Genomic DNA, 15,845 nt, shown 5'->3' on the forward strand with positions numbered 1-15,845 from the left:
CATGAGTAATTATAAATGATAATCATGCATGTGTGCAGCTAATAGCTGAAACTAATTTTAAGACTGACCACTCACCAATATCACTCTCATAAATGTATCTGACTTGAATTCAGGATATCAGCAAGCAAAAATAAAGTACTAACTGAACAATCAGTATAATGTGGAAATATACTGTAATAGCTTTGGACAGAATACTTGCTATACCACTTTTAAATAAATATCAAATTTTACATTTTAGTAGAGAATTTTTTTTTTTTAGCAGCCACTAATTTCAAGAGCAACAGACGTCAAAACACAATTTTGCAACAGGCAACAGTTGTTTGTACAGTCAACTTTGCAAACTAACCAGTACTTCCTATAGTTGGTACATGTTGGACACACACAACGTGCCTCTTGTTTAAAGAGATAATTGTTGAAGACGACCAGGCCTTATTCCCTGAGCATTGCCAAAACAGTTAAAAATTAACTTCCTCGAAAGATACGATCCCCGTAGGCCCCAACTTTGATTATAGGGTCTGACACACTGAGCCCCTCGTCAGTTTTAATGTAAATTGCTTATTTAATGGCAGCCTGTTTAATTTGCCCAGCTTGATTACAGTTTGCTGTGGTTGCAGTTAAGCACACATTTTCATATTCATGAATCTTTATACTAATTCATCCTCTTCAGCTGCAGCTGAATTCACTGAGAATGTCTTCCCATTTACCAGGAAAATTTAACACAGACAGATTTTTCTCATCTGTGAGACTTTCATGCAGGTCAGAAGCTCTGAAGCTTCTCCGTTTTGCTGTTTTGTGTGCGTGTGTGCGCATGTGTCTTTATGTAGTCCGCATGAATATTGTAATTTATAAAAGAAAAGGAAGTTTGGGCTCCTTTGTTTACACACAGACATCTTGTTATGTGCTGCCTCGTAAATCAGGGGATCAACAAGTCTTAAGTGAAACAGACAGACACGTTTTTGCACAAAAACAGCTTGAGGAAGAATTTTTTTTTTTTTTAAATCACGACTGGGAAGCCATGCTCATTCTGTTCAGAATTGAAATGAGTGTGAAGAAAATCCACTTGTACAAGTGGAGACAACACTCAAAATGGAGTCATGAGACATGAAGTTTACTAAAATAAAAATACCCCCCCAAAAAAATAATACATGACCTATATATAGCAGCTTGCAATTTTCCCTCAATCCCACTTAAAACCTCCCTGGAGCTCTAAAAATGACCAGGTAAACAAATCAACCGCTAAAGCTAAATTTTCTACAACCACTTCTAATCCTTCATCAAGGCTGCCGGATAATCATGCCATTAGAAAATCAGTTCTGAATGATACTTCAGCTTTGTTTTTGTATTGTGTTTTTTCCCCTAAAAATAAGGACAAACTGTATTTTAAAAGTGAGCAGACAGGTAAAACCTCTATCCATGTTTGTTTACCAAATACTGCTTTTAATAGGCTTTGGGTCGATTCTACCCTCTGCAAATTTCAACCCATGAGTTATAAAAGTTAAATATAAAAGTATATAAACGTTAGAATTGGACTGCTAAGGTCATTTAGGATAACTAAAATTTATTGTTTGTTAAATGTTAGAATAATGAGATATTTTTGATGATCTTTAACTGTGGAAGTCCACCAACTTTTCATTAGTGTTGGGTTCAATTGTCTGTTAGAATGTATCACATGGTTCAAAGACTTTGGGGTTTTCTTCCAAAAGCTTCATACAAGTTTGCTGGAGGACCGGCCCATTCCTCCTGACAGAACCAAGTCAGATTTGTAGACCGCTTTACTCTCTCTCACATCTTTTTAGCCCGGTCTGCATATTTTCTGTGATAAGGAAATTCTGATGGCCACTCCAAAACATTGACTTCGTTTGGTTAGTAGTATCACCACTTGTTAGGAATTGTTGATAATATAAGATGTAACATAATGTTCATTCCTCATTATGTTATTTATATCGCAGCAACCACACATGATCGAGCCCACACCAAAACAAAGTTAGCAACCAAAACAAGTTATTTTCATGGTTGGGATGGTGTGCTCATTTTTGCAAGTTTCCAACTTTTTTCTTCTAATATAACAGCAGCCATCACGGTCAAACACACACATTTTAGTTTCATCAGTCCTCAGCACTTTTCTCCAAAAATGAAGGTATTTTTCCTCTCCGATGTGCAATTCTTCTAATGTTAAGACAGGACACATTTCACTGTTGGCAATGACACTCAGCAGAATCTTAAATGTCTTTTGCTTTTGTTCTAGTGCCTATTAACAATTTTCACTCTAAAACATATTATTTCCTGGACCGCAGAGACGTGGTCCTGTCACGTATTATGAACAGACATTTCCATGCTGTTTGTACTGGCCTATAATTGTCGGAAGAGTTGAATGTGCCACCTTCTGCTACCTCAAAGTTGTGCCGAAACATTAACCAGACTCGTAGAGGTCAACGATTCTCCTCTGGATATTTTCCCTAACTTCATGTGATTTCCCATAACGTCACAAAAGGAAGCTGCCTGCTAAAGTTCTTCCTCTCTTTAATTCTGATATAAAGCAATGTTAATGTTTACAAACACCACTGTGTGTAAACAACATTACAAACTGTTGGAAGGTATAATGTTATTTTCTGTGAACCCGCGACTTCCAAGAAGGTAATACAAAATCCGCAATATCAATTAGGTATTTAAGAAATGCTAATAATATTGTCATTACTAATAGACCTAAAACAAGAAAAGTTTATTATGATTTAAAACCTGATTTTAGATCTTAATTGCCAAAAAGTACCTTGTTATATTTGTGTCATATTGCTCCCAAACTCATGGAGGCTGCCTTGCACTTGAAATTGCCTCGAGTCATTTTTTTATACTTTTTGTCAATTTAACTTACATCTGGGTTGGTAAATATATTGAAATAGAAGTATTTTTATTTGTAAAGAAAAATGTATTTTCATTGGCCAATATAAGAAATCACTTGTTAATTTAATCAAAAGTAAATCAATAAATCACCATCAGTGCCAGCTTTTACTTATATAATATCATCATTAAAATAAGTAAGGCCTTGCAGACTCAAGTGCTGTATGCTTGGAGACAAATCGGTGGCAATAAGGAAAACTCTATAAATACTTAGAAATATCATCATTTCACTTTGGTTTTATTGCTGCCTGACTGTTTCTCACCAAGTTTCCATGGTAACAGATACTTATTTTCTTTGTAACCAGCACAAAAATGACTTAAATGTTGTATAAACAGCAGTGGAAAATGATTAAGAATACCTACAAAGTTAATTTTGTCATCTAAAATGTCTAAAGGTGGCGGAAGGAGGGTGGGAGCTTTCAAATAAAATTTTAATTTACAAGAAAACTAAAAAGAAAGGAAAGAAAGTGCAACCTAAATTTCAAACAACCTACGGAAAGTTTAAGCATGAAGTAAATCCTACATGAAAAACCTTGAAGAAAACCGTGTTATTGAATTTTAAAAATAGCTCACCAGTGCTTCATCCTCGGAGAGAACCCTCGTCTCATCATGGACAAGCACCACTTTAGCCTTGACTTCATCCAACGATATACTGAGGGGTTTAAAAATGCATCATATTAGTATTCCATTGAACAGTTTGGTTGATTTCCTAAATATGTGTTGAACATTACGAGGTACGAGACAAAACCCCAGCTTGTTTCAATAGGATTCCACTTAAAAATATCAACCTTGTTTTAATTTAGAGATGTAAAATAGAAGCAAAAATGCTATTTTACAAAAGAAAGACCTGTCCTCACTTTCAAACAACAAAACCAGAGTTGGCAATTAACTAAGCGCAGATAAACACTTAAAAATACAAATTTCTTAAAGTTCAATTAAGCTATTTACAGCTAATATCAAGAATGTTGCACTCTTCATAACTTTGTCCTGATTTCACAATACAATGCACTACACTGTAAAGTCACACACATGCACACACGCATATATGCCAACTCTTTTTCCCACGATACTAAACTCTTGTCATTAACCATTTTTCCATGCTTGTGTCTTCCTTCCACAGGTTACAGCCAAACTGCCCCCTCTGAGCTCAGATAATGACTGCATAGCCAGAATCAATCCCCGGAGCGCGTCAACTAAGGCAGGCAAACATACAAAGCGAATAGTCTGCTCAGCCTACAGAAGATCAATGCTCAGGGTGAGTGCTGGAGAGAAACAATGCCTTTCACCATTGTGAGAACGGCACACAGGCTGCAGAACAACGGCTCTGTAAATCCTGTGTGAAGTAAATTGGCTTTTGGCTCGAATCACGCAGGGCATTTGCACGTATATATAGACCACTGCAGCATAAAAGCAGGTGTTTTGTTATGTGCACCCTTTTCGGAGGCTTCTCTATGAAAGTCAGTAATGAATATTATGGAGCTCGCAGATGCAGGCAGTGATAAATCCATGCAGAGGGGGAGAGGATAAAAAGCACATCCTGTTCGTGGGCCTTTGGGAGGCTCCATCATGGTTCATTTCCTCAAGCAGTTGGTAGACTCTATTTATAGGCCAGCATACTAGTACCAGTTAATCCTGCACTGGGCTGCCAACTGCCTGCCAGCTGGCACAGTGGGTTGTGCCTGTGCGTGGTGCATGGAAAGGTTTTAGGATGAAACGATTGTAAGACCTACATTCGTGACCAACAAATCTTTACCCCTCATATAGGAATTTTACATCTCAAAGTTGGTTTTGAGACTAACATTTCCAGAGTCCTCAGCCTTATTAGGCCAGTTTAATATATATATATATATATATATATATATATACACATACACACACACACACACACACAAGTATATATACTGTTTTTAACCAGGTTCTGTGGAGATGTTGTGAGTTGGCACCCTATACTTGTAGTAAAGTTATTTAATAAAAAAAACTTTTAATTATTTGTTTTAGGAAAACAAAACAGGCAGTGCAGACATGACATGTCAATGGTAATCAGAGACTGTCAAAGTGGTAAAGACATTTGAGTGGACCTTCGATCCTTGGGACAATGAGTCAAGGACAGAACATTTCTACACATGATGTAGAACAAGCACCACAGAAAGTTTTCAGATGGGCCATTTAAAACAACCTGATCACGATTCGAATGAAATATTTATTCAGTGTTAATTTATTTCAAAATGCATTATTGATTCTAATGAGGATGTTTTGCAGAAATGTCTTAATACGATTTAAAATGTGTTCAAAACTTTATGAAAATCAATGGCTGCGTTCTTTGTCATGAGGCAATTATTGGCGAGTAAATGGACACAAAAATGAGATTAGTTCACAGTATAAATGAGAGAATAATTATCTGTGAATCTGCATTAAACATAATTAGCAATTCCAATGAAGCAGATTAAGAATTGAGGAACGTTTAGTTAAGTGTCATCGGGGACAAAGCCAGACAAATAACTTTTTTTGTACAACATAAAAAGCATACAGCATGCATGCTAATCAAGGAAGCAAATTGCCTGGCAACTGCAAGCATTAGGTATAATTTGTGACATTGCATTTATCAGAGAAGAAACTAAATGAGGGTTGACACTTTGAGTTGGAAGGACGTACAAGACCTAAGCAGTAATGCAGTGGCTAAAAATGCCACTGCAAACACAATCTCTGCCTTATTCAGATCAACATCAATACATGTAGTGCATAATGATGGCCAGTTCACAGAGTCCACCAACTGACAGCTTAGTAATGTGTTTGCTAAAGCACAGCTCAGAGAGACTCAAGAATTCAGACAGAGGGAGATTGAGTGGATAAAGGGGTTCTGAGCTGTGAACAATAGCCAGAGAGGCAGAATAACATCCGACTGCAAGAATGCACAAACAGGCCCATTTTTCTTACATAGGAATTGCTGCATGAGGAGATTGTTTTGCAAGCATATGTTTTATAGCACACTTGGTTTACTATGACAAGTTTTTCTGTTGGTTTGAGAACTATCATTTTATTTATTTTTTTACATGCATGTTCTGGTAGAGTGAGAAATATGACGGTCTGGACTGCTGTGAAGAAGAAACGTGGAGAGGACTGTCGGGGTAAATTTTAAGAAGGCCTTTGAGTTCTTTTGGGTCAGCAATGGGTTTGGTCTTGGTTTGGCCTTGGTACCCTCACATGGATACCATATGGATATGGAGATTTGACAGTTTCTAGACTAAATCTTCACAATAACCTTGCTTCTCATTAATTCTTAAATGCATTTAGATTCCATTGCTTTTTGAGGTCTATAGCCAACTTTAAATTGTCACATAGGTTTGTCCATTTAAGTGACTTATTATTATGCGTAAAGGTCAAATAGTAAATAAAACTGTTAAATTTACTCTGCTAAAACATGTCACATTTTTTTTCAGAATTTAACAAGACATGAAAGTTTTTTTGTTTTTTTTTTTATGTTTTTTGCTTCCCATGTCATAAAATGCAAGTTCCACTATAGGAAAAAAATATATATTTTTATAGCTTAACAAGCAAAATCTCTTCCAACTGAATTTTAGTGAAACATAAAAATTGATTTGTATGACACAGGTTTTTGTCCAGGTAGTTAATAGGATATACTATCAGCATACTATCTAATTTATTTAATCAACACAAAAAGAAGGATGGGCAAGATACATAGAGTTCAAAACTATAAAGATTTAATAGAAGAAGATTATAGTGCCTCAGAGATGGCTGGTGGATGATGGGCTTGGCAAAAAGCAGCAGCCCAACATCAAATGTGCTTCCAGGCTTTAAAAACCTTTGGACTCTTTTTGATTAGCATATAACTCACCTGCCATCTTTATTGATGTCCAGTAGTTGGAAAAGGTGCGATACGGTGCTATTCTGATGCCTAAAACCTGCAAAGAAAATTGTACATTAGAAGCTTTACACAGCAGGCAGCTGATAATAATATTTAAGAAACAACTTTTCATTATTTCTAACCACCAATTGCTGATAATTGTATTTATCAGCCCCAATAAAAACCTTGAAGCGTGAACATAAAAGGGAAAAAAAATTAAAAAAGAAGAAGTGAACTAAAAAGTATGAGCAGCAAGGGTAGAGAGGGAAAAAAAACAGGCAATGAGTCAGTCATGCTGTGCAGGAACATTTGCTTTCCCTGTAGGAAAAAAAAAAAAAGCGCGTCAGAGTCCAGAATGCAATCAGGAGGCTTTGTGCTGCAACGGCTGCTATGACAGTGATTTCCCTCTTCTCCTCCGTTCACATTCACAGGCAAATGAAAAGGAGAAGCAAAAAGAAACTTCCTGAACCCTCTTATCCGCAAAGCATGTGACCCCAGCCGATTCAGTTTTGTGAATCGCACTCACTGGAGAGGAAGGCGAGGAAGTTCTCTGCAGTTTGGTGCTGAGCATCTCCAGAATCATTTACAGAACAGAAAAGGTAAAGGGGGCAAACTGATTGGCCCCTATGTCTGGGGAAAAGCACTTTACATAATTGCACATCCGCGGCAATTACCTTTCAGTACTAATTACGGAAAAGCTAATTGTGAAATTAGCATTTCTTTTCCTCACCATGTACGGAGCAAAGAGCTTATGCAGAGTGTGTGCAAAAAAAATTTTAAAAATCAAACAAAAAATTAAAGAGTTACAACAAGTTTTATTAATCTTCCTCTGGCAAAACTAACATTGATGAGGCAATTTTTATAATAAAAAACTGTCAGTTCATCCAAAATGGCAGAGCAAGAGATCATGTTGCTCCAGTTTCTCAGTTGTTCCCGGCTGAACCTAGAAAGCAGTTTTCTTTCTCCACAATTAATCAAATACAACTTCAAGATCTTTCAGTTAACAGCCTTTTCGCTTCAGTTTCACTCATAAAAAAATGACATCTGGCCCAGTGCTACTGTGGTTAGCAGTGTCACTTTCCTGGGGGGCCATTTGCTCAGCCATTGCTGCCAGTAACTACATGTTCTCTCTTTAAAGATCAGTGGTGCCCAAACTTCTGCCAAGATTACTAAGTTCAAAGTAACCAGGAGCCATGCTTTTATATATATATATATATATATATATATATATATATATAAAACCATTTTGGTATGAATTACTTTTAATGTATTTGGTTAGAAGAATATTAAATATAAGATATTTCAATAAAGCAAAGTATAAAAGAATAAACTATTATAAATAAAAAAAAAAATGTGTCTCACACTCATACAACAATAAAAAAAAGGTGTGGAGTTTCTTGGGTATTTATTTATTTATTTATTTCTATTTTGTTGTTTTTAGTCCATCTCTAGCAGTAAAAATAAAAACTTTCTTCAAAAACCAGTGCTGAGTTAATGCAGAGCTGTGTCCAGTTCTGTTTTTGAGTAAAATGTGGCCGGGTGATTGTGGTCCTTCATCCAGTGGATCAAACTTCAGAAAGAAAATATTGTTGTCACTAATTATATGCAGCATACTGACTTTCATCTACTAAATTGCACCAAGGGATGAAAAGGTTCTCTGTTTGACTTTGTTTTTTTTTAGAAGAGAAATAGATATTGTGTTACAACAAGGATCAAACTTTAAAATTCAATTGATGTTAATTATACATTTCTGTCCAAGGGTTGTGATTTCCATGGTAAGAGAACTGAGATTCCATTTGTTGAAAACTAGTGAACCAATTCCCAGTTTTTTGTCTGGTGCAGACACCCCTTCTCCTTTGTAAGATCATATTCAGCTTATAGTTAGATTGTGTTTTGTTGTCTTGAGACTATCTACATAGTTATACTCTAATTAGCTTGGGCTGCTGGAGGACATTTGGGCCATTTGTCCTTACTGATCTTCTTTTTCCAATTATTCTCCATTTAAACATTATCTCCAGTTATTGCTGAAAAAAAAAACTTTGTTATCTCTTAGGTTTTTTTATCTTCACAGAACCTCCACTGGGCCCAGTGTCTCTGTATTAAGCTGGGTCAACTGCATGGAAAAGGGCATCAGTTAAGCTATTGCTGCCATCAGCAATGTTAACCTATTTTTCTTTCCCAAAGATTTTACTACTAGCTCAGTGCTTATCAGCTTAGTTGTGTTTCTCTTCTGGACAAAAAAAACAAAAAAAAAAAACAAGTGTTACTGCTGGTGTGAAGTCTGTGCAATAGGGTTGGGGATCAATTTGTATCTGGATTAACTGCCTGTGATCCAGTGTATTAAAAATATATGACACAAAGCACTGATGTCATAATTTGACACAAATAATTTCACCACTCAATCTCCAATAATCTGGGTTTCTTTACAGAGAACGTCTTACGTATAACATTGTATCCTCAACTGATTTTGATTCAAGCTTAATGTACTTTGGAGTGAATAGCAAAGGACATAATTGGGTGGGAATCTAACAAAATTTTAGGGCTATTTTTTAATCAAATTGATTCTACATAAATTACACAAATTGGACCTGCTTGCCAAGTGCCCTCATATGACGTTTGGTGTCATTTTGCTTGATATCAATTAACTAAAATGAGTTGAAAAATCTAGGATGGGATTTAGAAAAATCATTTCAAAAGATGTAAGATTTTGCAGAACATCTTGACCTGAAACAATATGGCTCTTCAGTTTCTGCAACTCGAATCTTGAGTCTACTTAACAACAGGTAAAAGGGAAAAACTACCCTTGATGATATTATCCCTCAATACATACAGCGTCTGCAAGATTAGTGGCCCGTTCTTTATTTGAATTGCTCTCCGTTTGCAACCTAACACTCAATATTTTCAACCCGTGCTCCGGCCGCCGCCTAGTAAAAAATGATAGCGCAGAGAAGGGAGCGAGATGGTCTCATTCCTCCATCTCGCTGGGGGAGAGGAGTGCAGCGGAAAACAAGAATGATGGAGAAGCATCTGGTGGATGAGGGGGAGGTGAAAGGTAAGAGGATGATAGGGGAGAAAAGAGGAAAATAAAGAAGAGCTGGAGAGTGGTGTGGGGGGAAAAAAATAGGAGGAAGCGGTTGAAGACATTGGGATCTTTAGGCCAATGGCACATATATAGGAGACTATGTTTACTAATGGACACCATCAGTCATCCACCCATGTTGCCCTGGTGATATCGGAGCACTCTCGTAAAATGAGAGACACATCGAGAACAGAGAAAATGGAACATATCAGCGGGAGTCTGCAGATCTATGGCTAGCCTACAGACAATGTTCTCCACTCAGAGCTTTTTTTTGTCATTGTAGACTCTGCACTCCCAGGCAAAGAAAACAGATATTTTGCTGTCTTTCATACACTAGAAGCAATATTTGAGAGAGGAAAATTACCTCTTTCTATGGAAAAAAAGGGTAAGAAATAGAAACAGATCAAAAGGCTGCATGTTCTGTGCTGAGCTTTTTACTTTACTGAAAACAGCAAGCGACATAAACAAGAAGAAGCCTGAAAATGAGTGTTTTAACTTAAATGTCATGTCTAGCATTGAGGGGCTTACTGCAGCAGGATGACTCAGGCTGTACATCTTATTCAGAAAACACAGAGGGAAAATAAGACTGTTACAAATAAACAACCAAGCAAATTGAAATATCTGAAACAGTTGTTCAGGATTGTGTTTAAATAATATGCAATATTAGAATGGCATGATGGTGATAATATTGCACTAACATTGCTAAATACTGTGGTGACGATATTGGCTGTGAAACCTTTTGTTTTTCCTCTCTTTCTGATCTGTGTTTCTTACTCTGTGATGTCGTTCGTTGTTTCTGGTGTAAACATCTCCTGCCACGACAAACATTTTACATTAGCATGTAAAATGTAAGTTCATAACACTTGAAATACATTGAGTGCGGCCAACAATTACTGAACCTATCCTTAGGAAATAAATTTTGCACAGACTGATATTGCAATGATGACATACTTGTGACATATTGTGCAGCTGCTTTCAAAACACTTTCCGGACTGAAGGAATCCAGTTACTTTGGTTCTCGTCTGTTATTCAATTTGTTTAGATCAGGACACAATGTGTCGCTTTTCCAGATGTTCTAGCCGTCTTTATATTGACAGAGACTTTATATGGAAGTTCTTTTTCATACTAAAGATCTGCCAGTAATCAGGCCTGGTGTGGCTAGTAAAACTGAATTCAGCTTTTCAAAAAATGTGGCTGATCCCATTTTATTTTTGATTGAGTAAAAGCAAGATATCTGTAAGATGGCAAAGAAATAAAATGTATTTATTTACAAAACACATATGTGATGGACCTAAAATTCCATAAATACAACAATTTGAAAAAGAAAAAAATGAAACTGCAAATACACGATTGTTTTGCAGGCTCTAAATGCCTGTACTGCATGCAATGAAAAAGGTTAGATTGCTGTTCTGTCAGCTCAAATACCCCCAGCTCTCCATTGTTCTATTTTTTCCAATGTACCGCACACATCACGCTGCAAGAAACTAATTTTCTTCGAGGGTACAAATAACCTGGTCCTTTCAAACATCTCAATAACTGCACATGAAGCCCCGGAGAGAAGTCTGATCGACAGCAGCGGTGAAACCACAGAGTGTTTAGCTCTACTTGCTCTTTCAGCTGCTTGTTCGTCTGGCTTTTCATTCCCATTTTGACGCAGGCTATTACGGTCATAAAGAGAGAGAGAACACGTTCACAGAACAATCCGTGTTCTGACATTCCTGTATAGAACCGTAGGTGTATTTGCAGGCAACTGTTTTGTATGGGCTTTATAGAAAGTGCTGCGTGACAAAAAGACAAATGAGATATAGAGTTGAGCTTTTTTGCAACTGTGCAAGAAAGTGTTTTGTGGACCTCTACGAGTGATCCAATATAATTAAAACTTGCAATAACTTTCCTCTCTTTACAGTAATAAAGCTACTCTTAAATGTTTCCTTGTGCTATTGCGATGTATATTTTCTTCTTAGTTGGCTCCAAAAAGATGCTCAGGGACATGTATTTTTTTTTCAAATTACAGAAAAAAGCAGCATCACGAGTATTGTAAATTTAAAAGCTTACTTCATCTGCACTGTCTCTACCAGAAAGGAAGTATGCATTACAGCATAGGCAGTAAAGAGCTTTTGTTTAACTACAGGCAGAATGATACTAAACCACGGATTAAAGGTTACAGTAATATGCATGGTTTAATCTTGAGGGGAATAAATGCTTTCACTGGCTAAAACTTGCTCTTCTCTTCCTACCAGCTATTAACATTAATGTCTGATTCGGAGTATTGTTTGCTCTTTGCGTCGGTCCATGTTCTAATTGAAATGTAAGTTTAAAGGCATCTGCCTGTTGCACTCTTAGTTACTAAACTGTTTGTGAACAAATGATTTTTATATTTGGGATATAAAACATTTGACTCAAAAATAGATATGACACACAGTTTTGCATTCTCAAGAGCAAGAACATCACGTGTAGTATTACTGGGAAAACATTGATTTCTTTCAAATATAGAACAAATGCCTCATTTCCACTTGACAGTACGGCACCGGCTGTACACCATTTTATGGTATGGCATAATCCACCGTCACTTGGTGTTACTTTTTCTTTTAATCTCTTCCTCCCACAGTCACATCTGATTTAACGCTACCTGTTTTTATCAGTCATTAATGAACATTTACAGCTGGATAGCTTGCAAAAATCATACCACGTAATTTTCTAAAACAAAAAAAGCACAAGTCTGAACTGCTAATTCTCATCTCTCAAAGAGTCGGATAGTTTAAATTTGGCAGCTCATGAACTGAATGTAAATAAAAGAATAAAACTGACCAACCTGATGCTTAGGCAATCATCTTCCTTGTAAATATAAATATGACTGAGGACAAGGGAAAAATATGCAGCACAATGACTGACAGTGCCTATATTAGCTTATATGACACTAGAACCAAAATAGCACCAACAATTGAGTAAAAGGAGATCTGTACTGGAAAAGCAACTGTATCTGCAGATAATTCATTCAGATTTTGGAATCTTGATAATAAATAAATAACAATAAACAGGAGCATTTCTAGTAGAAACACATTTGACATTAGAAATCTGTTAATCCTCCAGACGGATGGGCAACTGGAACAAGACAAGCCATCTCGAGCACAGAAATTAAAACGGATGCTTGTTACACCCTGAAGATGAGCTCTAATGAAAGTAAAGGATGACAGGCTCAGGAGCGATGTGTTGGGGGGCTGGGGAAAGGTCAGCCTGCAGGGTGGGAAGCATGATGGATGTGTGCTGCCCAAAGAAACCGACATATAGGGAGCATGCTTTGCACTAAAAAACTTCTTCGGATCAGAAAATAAGCTGACAATAGAGCATGACAGAAACTTCTAATCTATTCTATTTTTCCCTGAAGGTTTTCTGACATGCTGAAATGAAAACAGAAGGATACAGGATTGTTCTCCAATTCATGTTAAAGAAGTCCATTCTCTAAATGGTACAAGTATGAGTCTTATGTATTTCTGTCTCTGAAATCTAAAAATTGGGAGTCTGAATATATCCTCTGCCCACATTTAATGAGTGTAAATCTTTCATTTCATGAGATGATAGAACCCAGTTCCTATCCTCACAACTTTCTGTACCATCACATGCACAAGTCAGAGCGTCGCTTAAATGCCAAGCCAGCTTGTGCTAGCAGCGATAAGGGATTTTTCCTGTGACTCATATGCAACGTCTCTCTGAAGGTTTGAGGTACGTAAAAAGGAGAGCAGAGGGAATACAGTTTGCAGCTGCTCAGCAATCTTTCTCCAAGTCAATTAATTTCCACTGCAGAGGAATCTGCACTTAACCTTTCCATTTTTTTCCCCCCTCTGATGTTGAACAACCTGAGCCGAGCTGCTCAGCCTATTTACTGTTGCTCCAGTACGGCTGAGCAGACACGAAATGGAAGCTGCCCTGTAGCCAAAACGACGGCCCAACTGTGTAAACTGGAACAACTCTGTGAAATGAGCAAACGTCTTGAAGTGGTTCCTAAATATAGATGGAGCCTTACCTTTATCCTCAGCTTTCAAAGCCTTTAATGTTTGTTCTTTGAGTCGGTCAGCTTCATGTTTCCTCTTTCTGTGCTCCTCTAATTTGATCTGCAGATCTTCAGCAGCCCGCTGAAGCTCTCTGAGCTGCGCCTGCAGAGGGACAACAGGGCAAACATGATTACACCAAACCTTCATTGTTATAATTTAAGCGCTTTGTGATTTCTGCATTCTTGTGCCAGAACAGTAAGGCTCCTCGCCAGCATGAACAGCCCTTTAGTCATACTATATTTTGGGTCAACAGCATAAAACTGGAGCAGGCAGAACCATGTATTCTGCATGCAAGCCTTAAACTTTTCCAATAGAGTAGGCATGTGCATAATGGCCATTTTCCTTGTTCTTTTCCACTCGTCCTATCCTCCTTCCGGTGCATTTATCAGAACAGGAGATTGATTCACAGCCGATATACTCAGACCGCAGAGCTAATTTTTCAGACTGAATGAGGTCGTTCAAAATGGGATCCCTTGTAAGCTGTATGCGACACAAACACACATTGCACCTACATGGGATCCATACATTTGCCCCCATTTTAAGTCATTTCACATTCATGTTCCGTGTTCAAAGAAAGCAGTTCAATCAAACCTCAAATATATTTATTTCTTCATAAATCTGTGGCACATATGGGTTTACTTTTGTCCTTTGTCTTAAAGTCTAAATGTCAAAAAACATTGGTTTGGCAATGAACCCACTGCACTCTTTAAAGTGCCATGGTCCTTTTACTTTTTCACATTTTGCAATGCGAGCACCACAAACTTCAGGGTATTTTATTGGGATTTTATGTAGTAGACCATCAAAGTAGTGCGTTATTGTGAAGTTAAAAATTCAAACCTGCCCCTCCTGAGTCAATGCTTTGAACCATAACTGCATCAAAAGCTGGTTTAAAAAAAAATAAAGTATTTGGGTTAATTGTCTACCATGTTTACACATGTAGAGACCGATTTTGTTTTTCTTTCTTATAAAAAAAATAAATCAATAGCTTGCATGTTTGATAACAAACCTTTATTTTAGATTCAACTTCCCATCTACTCTGAGTCACTTCTCTGTCCCTGATACAGAAATAAATCCCAAGGTGTCAACATTACCTTTTATGGCGGGAATGGTGTGTTCATAGCCATGTATAGCTTTAGTTTTCTACCATTCCTACATGTTGCATAAATCCCTGATTTATGGAGTGCAAGAGTAACAGCGCTGTGGAAAGATTCTCGCACCTGAACTGCAGATTTCTGCTGCTACTCCAGAGTAACCATGGGCCACTAATGTTTAAGTGCTCTCTTTTCCCGGATAATCAGTGTAGGTAAAAGGTGATTTCTTAGCAAGTTAGTTGTTGTGCAAAACACTTTCTATTTAATTATGGTGAATTGAATCATAATCCAGTGGATTTTATTCAGGAATACAAGTGTAAAGATGGCAGAGTAGTACTACATGCCAAAATCTTCAAAGTCATGACTTGCTTTCTGTCAATTTCACAATTATTTTCTACTTCGCAGTGGTCTATCACAACATTTGACCAAAATGTACATGCAAATTTCAAATCGTTGGTGAGCATGATGTCTGTTTGGGAACCTCAAAGTCTAAAATTGTTTTTTTTTGCAGATGAAGTGGCTCTAAAAGGCGTCTTGCTCCCTCTTAGTCAGGGGTCAGTGGCTATTTCAAGTCGAGGAGTCCAGGCATTTTGACATCTTGCTTGTGAATGATGGAGGGTCAGAGTAAGAGATGAATGGGGCTTTGACAACCACCCGTTCAAAAGATATAAAACTAACAAACATAAGATGAACCTGAATTCTTTAGTCTGTACTCTAAAAATGTGATTATTTTCAACCTTCAAAAGTAAAAAATTAAGCCTGTGCAAAAGTTATGCTATAACTTCTTTTCTCCTCGCATTAGTTTACATTTGTATCTACATTCAGCTCTTAACCACAAAGTCTGTTTAATTACCAAACCACATTGGACA

The 15,845-nt window shown here is 37.2% G+C and overlaps 1 protein-coding gene across 1 annotated transcript in view; it reads right to left on the reverse strand.

The window, feature by feature from the left end:
• LOC129373336 (glucosidase 2 subunit beta-like) overlaps positions 1–15,845 on the reverse strand; it is a 137,762-nt gene that overhangs the window by 111,173 nt on the left and 10,744 nt on the right. Inside the window, exons 6-8 of the mRNA XM_055051229.1 lie at positions 13,858–13,987; positions 6,749–6,815; positions 3,469–3,547 (exon numbers count right to left, since the gene is read on the reverse strand). Of these exons, the coding sequence (XP_054907204.1) occupies positions 3,469–3,547; positions 6,749–6,815; positions 13,858–13,987 (276 nt within the window). The remainder of the gene's footprint in view (positions 1–3,468; positions 3,548–6,748; positions 6,816–13,857; positions 13,988–15,845) is intronic.

The sequence above is a fragment of the Poeciliopsis prolifica genome, unplaced genomic scaffold (assembly GCF_027474105.1).
Source record: "Poeciliopsis prolifica strain line A6 unplaced genomic scaffold, Auburn_PproV2 SCAFFOLD032, whole genome shotgun sequence".
Taxonomy (NCBI): Eukaryota; Metazoa; Chordata; class Actinopteri; order Cyprinodontiformes; family Poeciliidae; genus Poeciliopsis; species Poeciliopsis prolifica.